Raw genomic sequence first — 19,075 nt, 5'->3', positions numbered from 1 at the left:
TTAGGGGTGAGCCCCCCTGGGTTCTCCTGCACGTCAAATTTCTTATACGCATAGGTACACTCAGTTTCTGTCTCATTCAGTCTATCAACAATATTCTTTACAGTTGGCCTTTTGTGTCGATCCTCCTGCACACAACTTAAACCTATTTCAATACACATCTTTACTTGCTTGGAATATGCCTTCATCAGACTCGATGTTTCATGTGGTCTATTTGTCCAATTTTCCTGTACCTACCGATTTAGAGTACAAAAAAATGATAATATCTTAGAATAATCAAAGTATTTTTATGAATTACATGCACATTATCTTGATAAAGGCAGCACGTTCTCTTACCAAATTAGTGAATTCGTGGGAAGACATTTCAGCGCTTTTGTAGTAGCCCGCCCGTCCTGCCATTATCTTTATGATTACGACACCCAGGCTGAATATGTCAAATTTACTTGAGATTAAATAGTTGCGTATGTATTCCGGCGGTAAGTACCCTCTGCATCACACATGTTATACAAATGTTACTGTTACTACACATCTAATCCAAAATACATTTACCTTCTCCAATTTCAGTTCATATGAAGAATGCTTACTGTGTTCCTAAAGTACTTTTTGTAGCTCGCGTTCGTTCATCTCCAAACAGCCTAGATATCCCAAAATCTGCAATTCTGGGAACCATGTTCTCATCCAGCAATATGTTGGCTGGCTTTAAATCCAAATGATAAATAGGTGGCTCTAATTTAGTGTGGAGGTATTTCAAACCCTGGCAAATCCCCTTAATTATTCCGTAGCCTGTGTGCCAATCATATTTATCACATTCATCTGCAGCACCAAATAAGGGGAATTCTCGAGAGGTAAATTCTAAGGATGATACCTTAACATGCTATGGTCTCGAAAAAAAAGAAACCTTAATATGGTAAGTAAAACAAGGAGAACAACATCTTTACCAGAAATATATTTTTCAAGGCTTCCATTAGACATATACTCCAAGCAGAGCGCCCTATGTATCTTTTCCGCAAGAACCAATTTTCCTTCGTACATTGCTGGTACTTCCTGAATATGGTGGCAATAGCCAACTAACCGCACAATATTTCGGTGCTGCAGCCTTGCAAGGTTCTTAAACTCATTATGAAATTGCTCCTCGTCAACCCCGGGCATATCATAGATCTTCTTCACAGCAATCTTTTGCCCGTCTGGATGCACACCCTGCACAACATTTCACATGGTTTAATTTACTGTTTGTAAAGTAGAAAATGCTATGCTTGAATGTGGAAACACAAATCATTTACTGCTACAGGAATGTACGTGAGTTCATCATTAACAAGACCAGTAGAGAAATATATATAGTACTCACTCTGTAAAGAAATATAAGAGCGTTTAGATCACTAAAGTTGACGGGGCTGGTGGTCGACAAGTTTACTCCCGGGGTCCATTGTTGCTGGGGGTTGCCGGACTTGGAGATGACGGAGACGATACAAACCGAGTGGAAATCCTTCTGAATGAAACCAGGTTCATAAGTGGTCATTGGGATATATATATATATATATATATATATATATATATATATATCTTTTGCAGCCCTATGTCCTGTTGTAAAAAGAGGTTTTGTTAATACTCCGTGTTTGCTGTTACTTAGTTTTTTTTTTCTGGTCTACTCACGCAGCTTGAAGCCTGGAACTTCTAGTTATAATTTTATCAGCGATAGGCGAAATCCTTTGTGCTCAACTGAACCTGATGCAGACTTTGCTGATCTTTGTTATGGTTAAATCTGGCCTAAAGGTTATATGTAAATAGAGTATACAACTTGTAGACTCATGCACACATAGGCACTCATATGCGACACCTACTAAAGACAATAGTCGGTAAATCACGGATCTTATACATTGACCAAATCACCAAATACCTCTTGTTCAAAATACGGTAGTAGTATGATACTAGTTTGATATTGTTGATGTCAGGAAGCCATGTAAACAATCTATTATCTTACCAAGTAAACCTCTCCAAACGAACCACTACCAAGTTTCCGCTCCTCGGAAAAACCATCTGTGATTTGTAGTAATAAATCGAGGGGCACAGCCGTTGACTCTGAACCTGCATCGTCCATGCTGTTGCAGAAAGAAAGAAATGTTATATTTGACTCCTCATCAGTTGGGCGACTCACCTTCTCCTTATTGACCTCTAACAATAGGCAAATCGAGCCTTCCCAAAAATATGTATAGATGAATGGAACTTGCACAAATAAGATCCAGCTTATACAGCAGTTCTTATTGAAATCTCTAAAAAGGCTTATATTTAGAAACGGAGGAAGTACATGATAATTTACACATAGAGCAAACTGTTGTCAACTGCAAACCCGACAGTAACACAGAGCTGTGATGATAGCAAAAATGCATTGACTTTCAAAATCATCCGATGGATCTGAGGGAGAGTTAGCTATGGGGAAAGCATTAAGAGTGAGGATATTGGTAGAGGCCGGCGAGTGGGGGGGGGGGGGGGGGGGGGGGGGGAGGAAGGAGAGCGCGGCGGTGCCTGCTGCTGGCCGGCAGAAGATTGGAGTCTCCACGAAGGCGTCCAGGCCTGCTGCTTGCTGGCGGAGGCGGCGGTGAGACTGGTGACGCCGCGCCCTGAACCGTAGCCGAGTATCACATCCAGGAAGGAAGGGATCGACCAGAATATAGCGGATGAACTCGGTAGAAAATTGGGGAGTTGCTTTGCTTTTTGGCAAAAGAGTCGGTCAAGATGGCAGTCATTGTACTATAAACGATGTAGAACGCGCTGCTTTATTTCATTGGGTCATGCTAGTCGTCGGCTAGTCCACCATCATATGATCGTTTGATTGGCGCCTCATTAGCAGCCGTATTTACAGAGTATGCCATGGTTCAGTGGAGGTGGGGGGGCCGTGTGTGTGTGTGTGGGGGGGGGGGGAGCGTTTACAAGTGATATGAGGAGAGGAACTCACGCCACAAGCCGGTGTGCCCTTTAAGGGATCAGACTTAAATTGATGAGACCAAATAACCAACTCATCCATGATAGCTCTAACAGAAATAGACGTGTCAATATCAAGGCCTTGGGAAACTTTCTTGTTCTTGGCATCTCATATTTCCAAAAGGATGAGAAGGAACATGAAGGGATGAATTGAAGTGGGCAGCTGCGCGGGAAGCGGAGTGTTGAAGAGCTCGCTAATGGGCGCTGTCGTAGGCCAAATGCCCGTTGCACTCCAAATCCCTTGGGCTGCTGGACAGAAAAAGAAGAGATGGTCGCGATCCTCCACCAAGTGACTACATCTTGGGAAAACTTCAGTATCTAGGATGTTTTTCTTGTGCAGGTTGTGCCTTGTATTAAGGCGATCAAGGTAGAACAACTAACCAAAAATCATAAACTTTTTTGGCACCTTTGAATCGCAAATTTTAGCAAGCCTTGGTTCAGCAAGCTGAACCGAGAGAGCAGCATACGTGCCACGAGTGGAGAAGGCAACACCGTTGAGCAAGCGACAGGTATCCGGGACCTAAGAAAGCAAACAGTCCTGCAACAACGAGTTTAAAGAAGTGAGTTTTGCGACGGCAGTAGAGGTTAGCCGATTACGAAGAATAAGCTTGATCCCATCAACGGAAGGAATTCGTTTAGTCAACGCCAAGCGGAGACAGGGGGGTGAAGGGTGGGTTGCGCTTGTGGGAGAAAGGGAGAGATTCCCTTTTCATCATCTGAAAAAAGGGTAGCCTAGTAGCTATTCCATCCGCGATTTAAAAGAAAAAAAGCTATTCCATTCGTGATTAAAAGAAAAAGAAAAAGCTATTCCATCCATTCACCGTTACACTTACAACCTTCTAAACACGTCAAAGGAGATCTCTTTATACCCCTTTCATAATAAGGGGTAGGATGATCTTTTTCAAAAGTATGTCACCCGCGCCGGTATGTGTACATACTGCTCGTACATACACAAACACCTCTACGTTTAAAAAAGTGCGCGGGGCGTGATTCAAACCCACGACATCCTTGTTAAGCGTACGCTGTAGTAGCCAACCAGACAACTCACCTAATGTGAATACTTATATTTCTTTCTTTCTTCTTTCTTCTGTTCGTGTCCCACTAAACGAGGAGGTCGCAGGTTTACATTTCTTCTTTTATGGTTTTGTTTGGCCGAGGAGGTTGAGGGTTATTTTGTTTTCCATTTTTTCTGGTTTTGCCTAGCCGGTCTTACTTCTTTTGTTTCTTATTCTCTTTCTCTTTATTTTTTTTCATTTTCCTTTGCTTTTAATATTCATGATTTTTTAAAAAAATTAAGAAAAATTGTATTTTGTATTTTTTAATTCACAATTTGTTTAAAAAAATTGATGATAGCGACCAGTTTACCATAGCGAAACTGGTCTTTCTCGCATTATTTAATTTTTGTTTCTTTTTCAAAAAAAAAATCCTTTTTTGATTCTTTTCTCTTTTCCCAAAAAATTGAACTTTCAAATTTTATTCAAAACTTACTTTAAAATCTTTTACATAAATTTGAAAAAAATATATTTGTATGTTTAAAAATTGCTCAGGATGTCAAAACATGAACATTTTAAAAAAGAGCAAAGAAAATTTGGAACACAAACATTTTTGAAAAATAGACTAAAAAATTGAAACTAAAAAACTCAGAAGTATGAACAAAAAAATTCAAGCGATTTTTTTGAATTTCCCTGAAATTATTTTATATTTGCATAGAAAAACAATTAAAGATAGGAACATTTTTAAATTCCTAAAAAACATTAAAAGCATGAACATTATTTGAAACTCCCCAGAATTTTTTTGATTATTTGAACAAATTAAAAAAACATTTTTTTGAATTTGTGAACAACTTTGAAAACAGGAACATTTTTGTATCGATGAATTTTTCCAAATCCGCGAGAGCTTGGGCTTCCCCAATAGGCGCCTGAAGGGAGCGATATCGTCGCCTAGTTGGTGCCGGAAATGATTTAAATATGTCATGGATGCCTATCATGGGCATGTCCACCTGCTTGCAAAAGTTGGGGTCATTTTAAGAATGTCCAAAAATAGACCATATTCAAGAGAGGATGTCCAGATAGGCCAGAAGGCTCTGTCTATGAGCTCGTTGTTTCTCGACATCCTTGAAATGCCGTCAATTTTTTTCATGTTATTTTATGACAAATTCATGGCATCATGCCAAGTTGTTTGGGTTTTCGACAAGTTTTGTCTTTTCTACAGTTTCTTGGTGAAAAAAGGCCGATAAATGGACGGATATGCCGCAACGTACAAACGGTGTCAGAAGTCGTTCAACCTAGCATGGATGCCTCATATTTTTGTGCCAAGCTGCTGCAAGAAGTTGGGCTCATTTAACCATAGTCCAAAAATCCCCAGTTTAGAGGAGTGTGCCAGACTAGGCTAGACGGGGGCATCCCTGAGCATGTAGTTTTTTCTGATTTAAATACTTGTGTTATTAGCAATTTCTGTCATTATCAACCAACATGAATATTTATTATGCCCAAAACATTTCTTGAAATTTGCAAAAAGAAATTTGAATTTCAAATTTTGTATGAAAATTTTACAAACCTGAACACTTTTTTAAAATTATTAAAAATATCCAACAATTAATGAAAATTTTGAATACAAATTGCAAAATTCGTACCTTTTAAAATATATCATTTTTTAAAACACAAACTTTCTTATATTGGTGAACAAATTTTTTTTTGAAAACAAGAACATTTCTTGAAATCTAGAATATTCTTAAAAAATAGAAAATATTTGAAATAAGAACATTTTTTGGTATTCCAAATAATATTTCAAACTTTTTAACAGATTTGAAGTGGAATAATAAAGTTCAAAAACAAGAATAATAAATTAATGAAAAAAGAGAAGCAAAACAAAAAATAGAAAATAAAAAACGCTTAGGCCTTGGGCCAACTAGGCAGCGAAATCGCTCTCATCGCGTATTTGACGCTTAGAACTTTTTGTCAAACTTGTAAATGTTTTTGTCAAAAATTGTGAATTTTCCAATTTTGTGAATTTTTTAATTTCGAAAAAGTTAAATTGTTTTTTAAAAAGTTCATGGATTTGATAAAAAAATTCGAAGTTAAGAGAATGTTCATGGTTTTTAAAAGAATGTTCATGAATTAGAAAATTTCATGAAACTAAGAAAAGGGGAAAGAAAATAGAAAAAGAAGAAAAAAGTCCAAACAAAACCAAAAAAGGAAAGAAAACCAAAGTGGGAAAGCACGCAACACGAAGAAAAAAAGTAACTATGCAAACTAGTTGGCTTCCCAGTTGGTTACAGCGGGTTGAAATAAACCAGTAGGTCCAGAAATTCGAACTCACTCCGCACACCTATTATTTTAGGTTAAAAAAAGGAAAACGTAAAGTACGGCTCATATGTTCCAGCGGCTTTCGAGTGCTAAAAAAAGGAAAAAAAACGTAAAGTAAGGCATATGCGTTCCAGCGGGTGACCCATCACACATGCGAAAGTGAGTACGATTTGCCAAAGGTACATATTACCTTTTATACATTTATTAGTGAGAGGGGGGGGGGGGGGGGGTATATATTGAAGCGGGGGCTCTTACCGTTATAAGATGTTTTTAACTTATTTTCTGAATCGGATGTATATAGACACATTTTAGCGTTTGTTTATTCATTTTAGTTTGTATGTAGTTCATATTAGAGTATCCAAAACATATTATAATAGTGAACGGAGGGAGTAGGTTGGAGGAGAGATATCCAAATGTCAAAGCCGCCGAAAATGCTCCACTTACGGACTCTATCTACACTAAGAGTCTTATAGGCAGACGTGTTGCCTCCTAATTCATCCCTCCCTCCCAGATTTTCAGGGTGGGGCCTCCTTCTTCCAAATTAAGTGATGCCACCTCCGCTTGTAGGTCTGGCTCTGTGAAAAAATGTCTCTAGCTATAGGATTGCTCCAACGCCGCCATGCTTTTTTTGTGCTGGCAAGCTTTCCAAGCAAGAGGAAACGACAGACAAGTCTTGAATTCAAAATCTTTTGGCTCTGATACTAGCAACAACTTGTCATATAGCTTGTATACAATTTCTCTGTCATATTGTTAGCAGGCCGTTTAGTATAATAATGCTCCTGCGTCGAGAAAAATGCAAAGACCACCAATTAACCAGTATAAAAAAAATACAAAATGCGTAGTAACTTACAAAGGTACCACACACGTACCGATCCCAACCAGCTTGATGCATCGATCGATCATCCCTCCGAAACAAAGTGAGAGGCTGCAGCGTGTTACCAGCTAGCTAGCGCGCGCGAACATGAAGAGCAGGAGACGGCACGGGCCGTCTATATATCTCGCACAAGCCGCCATTAGCTGAAGAAGTCGTGCATGTGTGTGTGAACGATGGAGACGCTGCGTCGCCTGCGCGGGTGCGGGGATTGGACGGGGTTAAAGAGGACCGCGAAGACGGGGAGCGGAGACTTGACTTGGCGGCGTAGCACGTTTTTTTTTTTCTGTGCCTTTTCCGTCCATTTTCCGTGAGGTTTCAGGGCGTCTTCTGGGCGTTTTGGTCAGACTATGCAGGACTGCATTTCATCGAGATTAACCTATAGAGCCAGTCTCCAATCCTCCAACGGAGGAGCGCTGATCGGCCGGCCTTTTCCTGATATGCATTCTTCCTGGAAAGCTGAACGAGGTTTCTACCGTTTTTTACTTCACTATTCTGGACGGATTTTAATAAATGAGTTCTCTAAAGTAGTGAAATAATGGAGTAAAGATGCAGCTGGATGAAGTAGCTTTGTCCCGTCTTGTCAAAAACTAGTTCTAAGTATCTCTCGGAACAGCCTCGGAACGAACGTCAAAGCAGATAAATAATGTTGAGAGAAATGAACCGGCCAGTCAAAAAGATTGGACTCTGCATCCAACTCAACATCAACATTCGTCGGAACAGTCTCTCGTCACGCTTTGTAGATAAAGCACAGATCGAAGTACATGACCGAAACAGCCAACTGAACGTCAATATTCAGGCCTCAGTGTTTTTGAATGCCAATGGATGTAGGATCTTTATTGTCATTTTCGATTTTGGAAGAAAAACTAACTAGTAATGATCATGTAATGAAAAATTGAATAATCCAATCTCGACGTATTTGAGCAATCAAATCTCACAGCATATAATTTTTGAGACATCTTGTAAATTTCAACTAAATATTTTTCTAGATATCCTAACAACAATAATGTCATGCAATCATGCAAATGACTCCTAATGATATCTGGCGGGCGCATACACACAACCAAACACCATAGCCTTCATATGACATGCCTGGTCGATGTTGATGCAACCTACCTATCAATCTAGCATGCCCAAGATCTCATGAAGTTTTTATGGCTGCACCTAGCCTCTTAAATGTTTCCACCTTTCGTTACTCTTTTTTTTGTTACTCTTCATTATTATTTTGCATCTATAAATATATACATACACGCTTCTGTTTTTACTCATGTGACGCACAAGCTCAATCCTCCCTCGGTGAGAATGCATTAGTTTCTTAGATGCTCAAGCGGAGGGAGAAATTTGTTTTGCTTTGCTTCTTCGGAACAGGCGGCATCGAGAAGTGTGTTAACACTTTGCCTCCGTATGAATGCACATCGTAGGTCCTAGCTAAGCCCCTGCTCCTGCATCGAGAAAATGAAGAGATTGTTAAGTAGTATTAGGAATACGGAGATCATTAATTAGTATAAGGAATATGAGATGAGTATATCCCAAAAGAGACTGCATACCAACAAAGACGACCATCGGCACTGGCAGTGTATCTCGCGCGGCCTGCCAGCAGTGTGTTAGCAGCGTGCAGGAACATGACGAAGTTGTTGGACGGCAAGTTATAGTTGATGGCGATGATGGTAGACGGTAAGATGAGGAGTTCATGTCCCTTCACCATCCATTTTCCGGCGGTTTTCAGGGGATCTTCTCGGTATTTTGGCCTTGCCTTTGTGGGATGCGAGACTGCATTTCATTGAGGTTACGAAGAATCCCCTAATCTTAGACAGAGGAACATCGATCGAGTTGCCTCTTCCTGGAAAGTCGAACACAATTCCGGAGCCTTTTTTTACACTTGAGATCCTTTTTCACTGGCCAGAATTTATGAAGATGCAGATGGATGAAATAGTTGTGTCTTCCTGCAAAAAGCATAGTCATACACTTCTCAGAACAGACCTCAAAAGATTCAGAGAACTAAACTAACCAACTGAAAACATTAGGTTTGAAAAAAACTGAAACATATTGAACTCCTCAATGAGTGGAACATCAAGTCGGGCCTCAATATAATTAAACGGCTAATCACAGAAGGTTATAAGCGAATATAATAATGTGTCTTAATTTGACTAGAAATGATTATGTAATTGAAAAACGGATTGATTTATAAATTGTTGTGAATAATCCAATGTGGCTGAATATTGAGTAAGTGCATCCCTCGGTTCATAGTTTCTGTGATCTTGTAAAATCCAATTGATAGGATGATATTCACAAATATTTTTTGAAGCTATCTACAAATTCATAGTTTCTTCCGATGTCTCTTACTATGTGGTCGTCAGTTTTTTTAACTACAAAACCCACTGTATAACTATATACTTTTATGATAAGTCTGTATTATAATAAAGTGCAAGAGTCCTCAAATATCTCTATATTTATTGTACATGCCCAGATGTTCATGTGTCTTTTAACGACCTCAAAGGTTCAAGCAATCAAACAACTCCTATTAATATCTGGTGGGAGCAAACAGACGACCAAACAACCATATAGCTTGCATCTGACATGCATGATCAATATTTTTACAGAGCAGTACCTCCTCTTATTTATGTGACATAGGCTCCTAAGGGTGTGTTTGGTTCCAGAACCAAATGGAATGGAATGTTTGGTCCCATTCGAGTGGAACAGGTCGGTTCTATTCCTGTGTTTGATAGCTGTAGAAATGTAGAATGAGTTGATTCCGTTTTTGTGTTTGGTTGGAGAGATCGAATCAAAAGAATCTGGTTGAGCTTACTTTCACACCATGTATAAAGTGGGCCAATGTATTCATGGGATGTAGAATCTCAAGATTTACAACTCTTTGTATTTTTAGCAGCATATTATTTCAAATTTTAAAAGCATCCACTACTAGGGAAATTCCTATTGACAATCACTTAACAGTGGCGTGGGGTAAAGTGGCAGCGCTACTGCTACTTAGCAGTAGCGTGGGCTAGATACAAGTGCTACATGTAAAGTTTAGCAGTAGCATGGGCACAGGGACCCCGCGCTACTGCTAAGTGGTCCTCATCATGTCCCCAGGATAGGACACAACAACAACATGGGGTACAAAACTTGCGCTACAGCTAACTAGATAGCAGCAGCGGGGGCCCAGGAACTCCGCGCTATTGCTATGGGCCCCACTTGTCACTAGCACGACCCAAACGTCCCGCGCTGCAACTACTAGGCTTAGAAGTAGTGCGGCCCTATACCCCGCGCTACTGCCAAGCGCAGTAACCACCTTTTTACCTTCCCCTCCCCCTCTGTGTCCCTCCCCCCTTCCTTCTCTCCTTACTTTCTTCTCACACTTGCTTTCTTCTCTTTTTATTCTCTCCCCTCCATCACCTCCATTAATGTCTCATCTTTCTCTCATTTACATTCTTCTCTCTCTCCCTTCTCCCCATATCTCTTACCCCTCCATTACTCCATTCACTCACTAGCTCTCTCTCCCTCTCCACTAGCTAGTTAGACTCGTCTCCTCAAAGTAGTACATCTACTACTTGACCTCTTCCAGTGCATGAGTGCTTGGATGAGGTGCTAATTGTATTAAAAGGCTTAGCAACTAGACTTCCCAATGCATTGGTTCTTAGCTTTTGATTGCCAAGCTCCCTCCATTTAATTAGGTATAGACTCGGATTTGTGTTTCCACCTAGGTACACGCGCTTAGCAATGTTTCTGTCTGAGGTCACCTTACTTCTTAATTAACATGTCACATCAGAATTTTTGCTTAGTTGACAACCTTCGCACTGGTACAAGGTGGAGCATTAGGAGGGGCTATAATCACCTACCTCTCACACTCATTAAATGAACTAAGCTAGCTACACTAGTAGAAGACATGGTTTTGGTCACAGGGCAATATTCACATTAGTCCCGGTTCAGTCACGAACCAGGACTAATGTGAGCATTGGTCCTGGTTCGTCCGGCTAAGGCATTAGTCCCGGTTCACCTGAGCCCTTTAGTCCCGGTTTGAGACACGAACCGAGACTAAAGGGTGCGATGCCCTTTAGTCCCGGTTCGTGTCTCAAACCGGGACTAAAGAGACCTTTAGTCCCGGTTTGAGACACAAACCGAGACTAAAGGGTTGTTTGAGACACAAACCGAGACTAAAGGGTGCCCTTTAGTCCCGGTTTGTGTCTCAAACCGGGACTAAAGGTCCCATTTTCAAACTCTAACCCACCCACCCACCCACCCCCCCTGTGGATCGCCTTTTTTGTTTTGAAAAAATCAAAAGAAAATGATAAAAACTTCAAAAAATAAAATCCTTCGAGAGGTAGTTATATTACTACATCTACTATTTAGGAAAATTTAAAAACTTAAATTTGGATATGTGTGGATCGCCTTTTTTGTTTTGAAAAAATCAAAAGAAAATGATAAAAACTTCAAAAAATAAAATCCTTCGAGAGGTAGTTATATTACTACATCTACTAGTTAGGAAAATTTAAAAACTTAAATTTGGATATGTTTTGCAAAAATGTAGGGAAAATATAAAACGGCTACGTATAATATATCAAAATGTTCAGAACGAAATCCGCTCCCGATTTTGACAGCCTACGGCATGTTTGCAAATTTTTAGAATCCTCACATTCTAAAAGGAAAAAAAGTTATGCTCAAATTTCAGTTTTTTTGTATTTTCGTTAAATCTGGTCAAACTACTTATTCAAGAAGTATTAGTGTTACTAAATAATTATTTCAGATTTTTTTGAATTTTTGTCAAATCTGGTCAAATTGTGGTCTAACAATGGTCAAACTATGGTCAAACTACTTATTCAAGAAATATTAGTGTTACTAAATAATTATTTCGATTTTTTTGAATTTTGGTCAAATCTGGTCAAACTGTGGTCAAACTATTTATTCAAGAAATATTAGTGTTACTAAATACTTATTGTTTTGTACAATAATAGTTTCAAACTCAAACAGTGAAATGTGTGACTTCATGCTCAAGCTAAACTCCCGAGGGTTAATAGGATTGACATCTTACTATTGTCAGGAAAACAACAAGTGCAGACTTGGAAACGAAGGAGAATAGAACCCGAAAGTTAAGCGTGATCGGGCTGGAGTAGTGAGAGGGATGGGTGACCGGTCGGATGATTTGGAATGATGAGGGGTGATTAGAGATTAGAGGTTAAATTGAGCAGTGATGAGGGGTGGGTGATTAGAGATTAAATTATAAAATAATTCAGAAATTTGAAAATCGAGAAAAAAATTAAATTTTTTTTACCTTTAGTCCCGGTTGATGTTACAAACCGGGACTAAAGGTGGAGCTGGTGGAGCTCTAGCCAGCGGCCACGTGGAGGGCCTTTAGTCCCGGTTCGTGTAAGAAACCGGGACTAAAGGGGGGGCCTTTAGTAACGACCCGGTTCGAAAACCGGGACTAAAGGCCCTTATGAACCGGGACTAATGACCCTTTTTCTACTAGTGCTACCCCCCTCATTAATAAAGGAGCATTAAATATCTTTGTCCACTTCGATCCCAAAAGCGGCACTGGCCTCACCGTGCTCTCTCTCGAGATAGGTAGTGAAAGATATTGTTGTGCAAGAAATAGAATTTGCGTGTGTGCGATATGACCGAATTCTGCATCCATGATGAAATTGACACTAGTAGAAAACAGGGCTATGGTCCAGGCCGGCTCAGCCTATTAGTCCCGGTTCAGTCTAGAACCGGGACTAATGTGAGCATTGGTCCCGGTTCGTGCGGCTAAGGCATTAGTCCCGGTTCATCTAGACCTTTTGGTCCCGGTTGGTGGGATGAACCGGGACCAATGGGCCTCGCTCCTGGCCCACAACCATTGGTCCCGGTTCGTGCCACAAACCGGGACTAAAGATTAGACCTTTAGTCCCGGTTTGAGGCACGAACCGGGACTAATGGGGATGAGACCTTTAGTCCCGGTTCGTGCCACGAACCGGTACTAAAGGTCCCATTTTCAAACTATACCCCCCCGGATCGCCTTTTCAGTTTTAAAAAAAATAAAAGAAAATGATGGAAATGTCAAAAAAATAAAAGAAAATAAGTTTCACATGTGATATGTGGTCTAGTTGTTGGGAAAATTTACAAATATGAATTTCGACTTTATTTACAAGATCTCTCTGGAATTTGTAAAATGGGCATAACTTTTGCATACGAACTCGGATAAAAAAGTTTTTTATATGAAAAATCATCTACTCGAAAAGTTACATTATGGGACGGAGGAGTAGAAGTAAGTCTGTATTGGTAATTTCCAACTTCTGACATGGAGTGGAGACAAGATGATAGAAATAAGAGAGTTTTCAATGGGAAGATTCTATTATTATTCAGTAGCATACATAGATAATACAGAAGGCAGTACTCTATGAAGAAAATCCTGCAACATATATAGCATTAGCAACACCTCCTAGGTCCTCGCAGCTAACAGATTAGGTTGGAAGAGAGCAAAAATATTAATTCCTAGCGCACCAAGGACCATATATATACTATACTAGCCACCAGCTGCCGCCTTCCTAGCTTTCTTGTCATCGATGAAGTGTTGCATGAGATAGGAAACGAACCCCCAGGCGGCGATGAGCATGGATATGATCTTTATCCCATCCATGGTGTCGTGGAAAATGAGCACGGCGAAGAGGGGCACGATGGGCAGCGACACGGTGCTGATGACGTTGGAGAAGAGGGAGGAGACCTCGAAGACGAGCCCCACCACCCCGACGGAGGTGATCTGCCAGGACACGGCCGTCCACACCAGCGTCATGAAGTAGGAGAACTGGCCGGAGCGGAAGGTGTCCATCTCCTCCGTCATCATCCTCCACTCGCCGCTGGCGAAGAGGCCGACCATGGAGGCGATGGTGGCGACGAGCGCCGTGTATATCTGCATGTTGAGCACGGCCGTGTAGGTGTGCTTCTTGATCACGTTCTCGAAGGTGAGCTGCATGAGGGAGAGGATGAGCGAGTAGGTGCCCGACGCCCCCAGCGTCAGCAGGAAGCCCATGAGGTACTTGCCCCGAGGCATGCCGCTCATGTCCTCCGTCTCGTCGTGGTTCACCCCGAGGAGCGCGTCCGACAGCGTCAGCAGGATCACGGCGTTGAAGATCAGGCCGGTGAGCTTCTGCGAGTTGAGCACGTAGGAGAAGACGACGTTGAAGGCCAGCTGGCTGGCGCAGATGAGCGAGTAGGTGGAGACCGGGAGGTACTTGAGGCCGCTGGCGTACATCATGTCGTCGGCGGCTATGACGAGCCCCAGGACGACGTAGATCACCGCGACCTTGGCGACCGGGGCGTCGCCGCTGGCGCCGCCGCCGCCGGACGACTTGGGGAAACACAAGAGGGCGAGGAACAGTATGGGGAAGCCAGCGGTCTGCACGAACGTTGATATCCACTTGCTGCTGCCGCCCTGGTGGTAGTAGTACCTCCCCAGCAGCGTCGCGGACGTCTGGCCGGCGACGACGAAGAAGACGTCCACCGACACCATCATCCACCACCGCCAGTTCTTGGCGCCGGAGTTCTTGGATGGTGCCCCCGGCTCGGCTTTGGGTGGCCCTGTGGTTTACAGCGAGAACTGTAAAATTCAGTGACGTCAATGACAGAATCACTATGAGTTTGACAAGTAAAATTGTTTCCTTTCATTCCCTCATGTTCACATTTCACCCTTGGAAGAACAACACTGTAAATCAATTTAAGCCCGCGTTCGCGCCATTGGACCGTGGGCTTAGCGAAGGCAACGAACAGCCCAACGTACGGCCGGACGGATTGAACAGAAGTAAACCGTCCAAAACGGATGAAAATTCGACAAGCGGAGAGTGATGGCAATCTGACCTGCAGGGATCTGTATCTGGACCTCGGCGTTGCTCGTGCTGCCCGCATTGTTGCCGGCGCTGGCGTCGGCCATCTCATCCGATCGAGATCCCAGTCAGGAGAAGGGGGAGGAGGAGGAGGAGGAGGAGGAGGAGGAGAGGGGAGGCGATTGCAGATCGAGAGGACGAAGAGGTTTAGCGGTGGAGAGGAACAAGAGGGACATGCGGAGGTGGAATGGAGTGGAGATGGGTGGGAAGAACAAGAGCCCGAGTCCGCCCGTTAATTTCTCTGTCGCTTTCCTCGTCTCGCTGTTGCCCTCTCACTGTGCAGCATGCAGAGATCGATCGATGCAAACGCAGAGTTTTACGGGTCAATGCAAGAGCTGTCCGTCTTCATGCATGTATTGCTGCAGAGGGCAGCAGGTATGTGTACTTCCGTCGTCACGTTTGACAGGCCACCGCCAGGGAAAACCGATGTGTGTGAAGTCCTGCATGTGTGTGTGAACGATGGACACGCTGCGTCGCCTGCACGCGTGCGGGGGTCGGAAGGGGTAATCCCTGCGATGCTTCCCTCTGCTGAATGGATTAAATAATTAAATAAATAAATAAGAATAAGAATTCGGGGAAATTGAAAAGGAATGTGACTCCGCGGCGTAGGACGGGGTTTTTTCTGTGCCTTCTCCATCCATTTTCCGTCAGTTTTCCGGGGATTTTCATCGGGATTATTATACGGTAGCGGTAGAGCAAGTCTCCAAATCGTCCTACGGACGAACACTCATCGGCCGGCCTGTTTCTGATGTACACTCTTCCTGGAAAGCTGAACCCTGATTCGAACGTTTTTTACTCTTGAGACTTCCCTTCAGTAGCCTGGGCAGATTATTATACGTACATGAGTTTTCTGCCATAGAATAAGAAATGAACAAGATGCAGTAGCTGGATGAATTAGTTTTATTTATCCCGAATAGTCTCACAACGGACGTCAAAGCAAGGAATATTGCTAGGAGAAATTAACTGGCAAATCACAAAAAAATGAACTCTGTAGTCATCAACACTCGGGCCTCAGTGTTTTTGGGCGTCGGTGCTCCTAGCCTTGGGGTACTCCTGGTGCTCCAACGTCAAAAATATATTTTTAAATGTTTAAAATAATTCCAAAAGAATTGTGAATGTTCACAACGAATATGACTACGCTCCCTAAATTTTTTAGATCCGAACTCGAAATGCACATTAAGAAACAAAAAAGTGAAATCTAGCATGAATAGTGTAAAAAAAGACAAAAGCAACCTTGACACTATTCACATATGAATTTGTATTTTTTTTTGTTTATTAATGTGCATTATGAGTTTGGACCTGAAATGTTTAGGGGTTGTAGTCACATTCTTGTGAACATTCACATTATTTTCAGAATTTTGTTGAATATAAAAAATGTTTTTTGACATTGGAGCACCGGGAGCACCCGATACTTTCCCTATGAATGATTATGTAATGTAATGTAATGAAAAATAAAAAATAAACATGATGTTAGTGGAGGAAAGTTGGATCCCTTTATAAGGATTGCTCTCCACATGCCGTTGGGAGTTTGAAAAGAGGAGACGTACACGTACGCTCCTCCTCCTCCGCCGCGCGCGCCGCTAGAATGAGCTGAGCCGATCTCACACCTATGCGCTTTATTTTTATCGGTTAGGAATGATTAATTAACCTTGAATTAATTAATGAGTCACTAACAGAAGTGTCACTGTCCAAGACGTTGGACCGTGGGCTATTCACGGACTCGGTCGTGGGCCTATATAAGGAGGCGTTGGCCAGTGCAGCCAGCACTTTCTTCCTCCTCGCGCAACCCTAACCGTCATCTATTGTTTCTCTCACTGTGCCGTCTCCGGCGATCCCATCCGGACGACCGCGTGCATGGTTGGTCGGGAGACCAGGTGCCTTCGGAACCCCGTCCTTCGGGATCCTGCCCGAGAGAAGGTCGATAAGGTTTTTGGGGAGTTTCTCAGGGTGACTACTTCGATACATCCCCGTCCTCCTCTGCTTGGACTATTTCCCTTGCATCGACTCCATGGCCATTGGCGAAGCCGCCAAGAAGAAGGCCGCGGACGATGCTGAGGGTGCGGTTGCCGCTGCCACGTTGGCCTAGCCAACCGGAGGGTATGATTTGTTCATTCCCTAGTTGCTCGTTCATGTTCTAGCCTTATATATTGTGTTCATAGATGTTTCGCTTCTATGTATTGTATGTACTCACATGCTTAGATATCAGTATGAGTTGCATAATGTGATTGCCATGTTTATTATCTCTACTTCTGGATTACATTAATCCAAAATGTGCTAATATATCCAGTATTTAGTTCCTCTATGGAGGTGTTCTTGTGGCTGAAGATAATTTAGATAAATAGAACAAGAATAGAATGGTAGTGAACTTTGTGCATCCGGCGATCAATAGGAGACTAATTTGTTTTTTCGAGAACAAAAGACTATTGGACGTATATTCTTTGATGCCACTTTGCGTTATGGCTTCGTTTATGCTACGGATAAGTATTTAAATTTAACATGTCTCAATTTAAGGTATGGAGAAATGCATAAGCGTTATGTCTTGGTTTATCGATTCTACCAAAAGTGTGGGTGCAACCTGGGTTCTGGCCATCTAGGTCGTGTCGGCGTTATAGCTTGCAGTGTGAGTGTTGAATGTAGGGGCGGTGGCTTGGAAAAATGGTGCCCACATGCTGTGTAGGGTGTTGTGGTGTATTTGGAGGCTGGAAGTGTTGTTGTGCTTCGGGTGTAGTTTAACTTGGCAGGTCTACCTTGTCTTCTGGATTTTCGGCCCATTTTCCACTGGTTGTCAATTATTGTTATTGAAGACCCAGGTGTTCCACCCCTTCCAAAGCTTGAGCAAATTGACAAGTATGATCAATATACAAAGTCCCTTCCCTGAGACCAAGTAGTACTGCGCATGACGCTTTCCACTACTCTTGAAAATGCGTACCTATATGCTTGGAGTAGAATAAGTTCCGAGTGTTTTGGTGAGGTGCCAAGGCCTACCACACATGCAACATGAGTTGTAACATTTGAACAAAATGTGAATTGATTCATATGCCATACTACAAAGATGGCATAAGTGCTAGTAAGGTCACTCCCCTTTGACAAGTCTAACAGATGGTATACAATACAGTAATTTTTGTAACTACAAGCCCTACTATAGAACTATATACTTTTATCTTAAGTCTAAATGATAAAGAAGTGCAAGAGTTCTCGGATATATCTACATATATTCTACGTGCACAATGATGCTTTATGGTTCATGTTAGTCTAGAGTAGTCATATGCAAGCAACCAAATGATTCCTATTAACATCTGTTGGGCCATACAGACAACCAAACACCCATAGCTTGCATTTTGACATGCCTGATCGGTGTTGATGCAGCCTACCTATCAATCTATCATGCCCAAAGTAGTTCACAAAGTTTTTATGGAGCAGTACGTCCTCTTATTTATATGCACCTAAACTCTTAAATGTTTCCACCTTTGGTTAGTCTTCCTTGTTTTTCTCTTTTCTTTTTGTGATGACTCTTCTTTCTTATTCTGCATCTATAAATATATACATGCACAATTCTGTTTTAGTCATGTGAGGACACAAACTCAATCCTCTCTCGGCGAGAATGCATTAGTGCCTTAGATGCCCAAGCGAAGGCAGAATTTTGTTTTGCTTTGTTTGTCCAGAACGGGGGGCATCGAGAAGCATCTTAATAGTCTATCACTCCTGTTCTGTAAGGCCTTCACGGGATACGAGAAAATGAGAATGCATTTCACCAAGGTTAGCAAGAATCCCCTTGTCGTAGACAAAGGAACACAGATCGGCCTGCCTCTTCCTGGAAAGTCGAACACAGTTTCAGAACCTTTTTTCTACACTTGAGACATTTCTTCATTGGCCAAAAATTAAGAAGATGCACAGCTGGATGAAGTAGTTGTCCCTTCTTGCAAAAAAAGTCATACACATCTCAGAATCGGCGACAAAGAATTCATGTTCAGAGAACTAAACTAACAAGCTGAAAATATTAGGTTTAAATAAACTAAAAATATTAAACTCCAAAATGACTGGAACATCAATATGGGCCTCAATATAATTGAACG

At 42.0% G+C, this 19,075-nt stretch overlaps 2 protein-coding genes across 2 annotated transcripts; both read right to left on the bottom strand.

Moving 5' to 3' along the window:
- LOC147973057 (cysteine-rich receptor-like protein kinase 44) lies at nucleotides 1-1,527 on the bottom strand. The gene is made up of 4 exons (XM_087521845.1): nucleotides 1,343-1,527; nucleotides 936-1,194; nucleotides 582-810; nucleotides 1-125 (listed from the first exon to the last, which is right to left on the bottom strand). Exons 1-4 carry the CDS (start codon nucleotides 1,511-1,513, stop codon nucleotides 98-100), a joined length of 687 nt encoding a protein of 228 aa, XP_087377971.1. The 5' UTR covers nucleotides 1,514-1,527; the 3' UTR covers nucleotides 1-97.
- An 11,964-nt stretch (nucleotides 1,528-13,491) lies between these two features.
- On the bottom strand, nucleotides 13,492-15,167 carry LOC125506037 (putative purine permease 11). Its single transcript, XM_048670921.2, has 2 exons — nucleotides 14,977-15,167; nucleotides 13,492-14,700 (listed from the first exon to the last, which is right to left on the bottom strand). The coding sequence occupies exons 1-2, from the start codon at nucleotides 15,047-15,049 to the stop codon at nucleotides 13,649-13,651; spliced, it is 1,125 nt and encodes a 374-aa protein (XP_048526878.1). The 5' UTR covers nucleotides 15,050-15,167; the 3' UTR covers nucleotides 13,492-13,648.
- Between the last annotated feature and the right edge of the window lie 3,908 nt (nucleotides 15,168-19,075).

The sequence above is a fragment of the Triticum urartu genome, chromosome 5A (genome assembly GCF_056163025.1).
Source record: "Triticum urartu cultivar PI428250 chromosome 5A, HENAU_Tu73, whole genome shotgun sequence".
Lineage (NCBI taxonomy): Eukaryota > Viridiplantae > Streptophyta > Magnoliopsida > Poales > Poaceae > Triticum > Triticum urartu.
The sequence above is the reverse complement of the archived record's forward strand: the minus strand, read 5'-3'. Positions and strand labels throughout refer to the sequence as shown.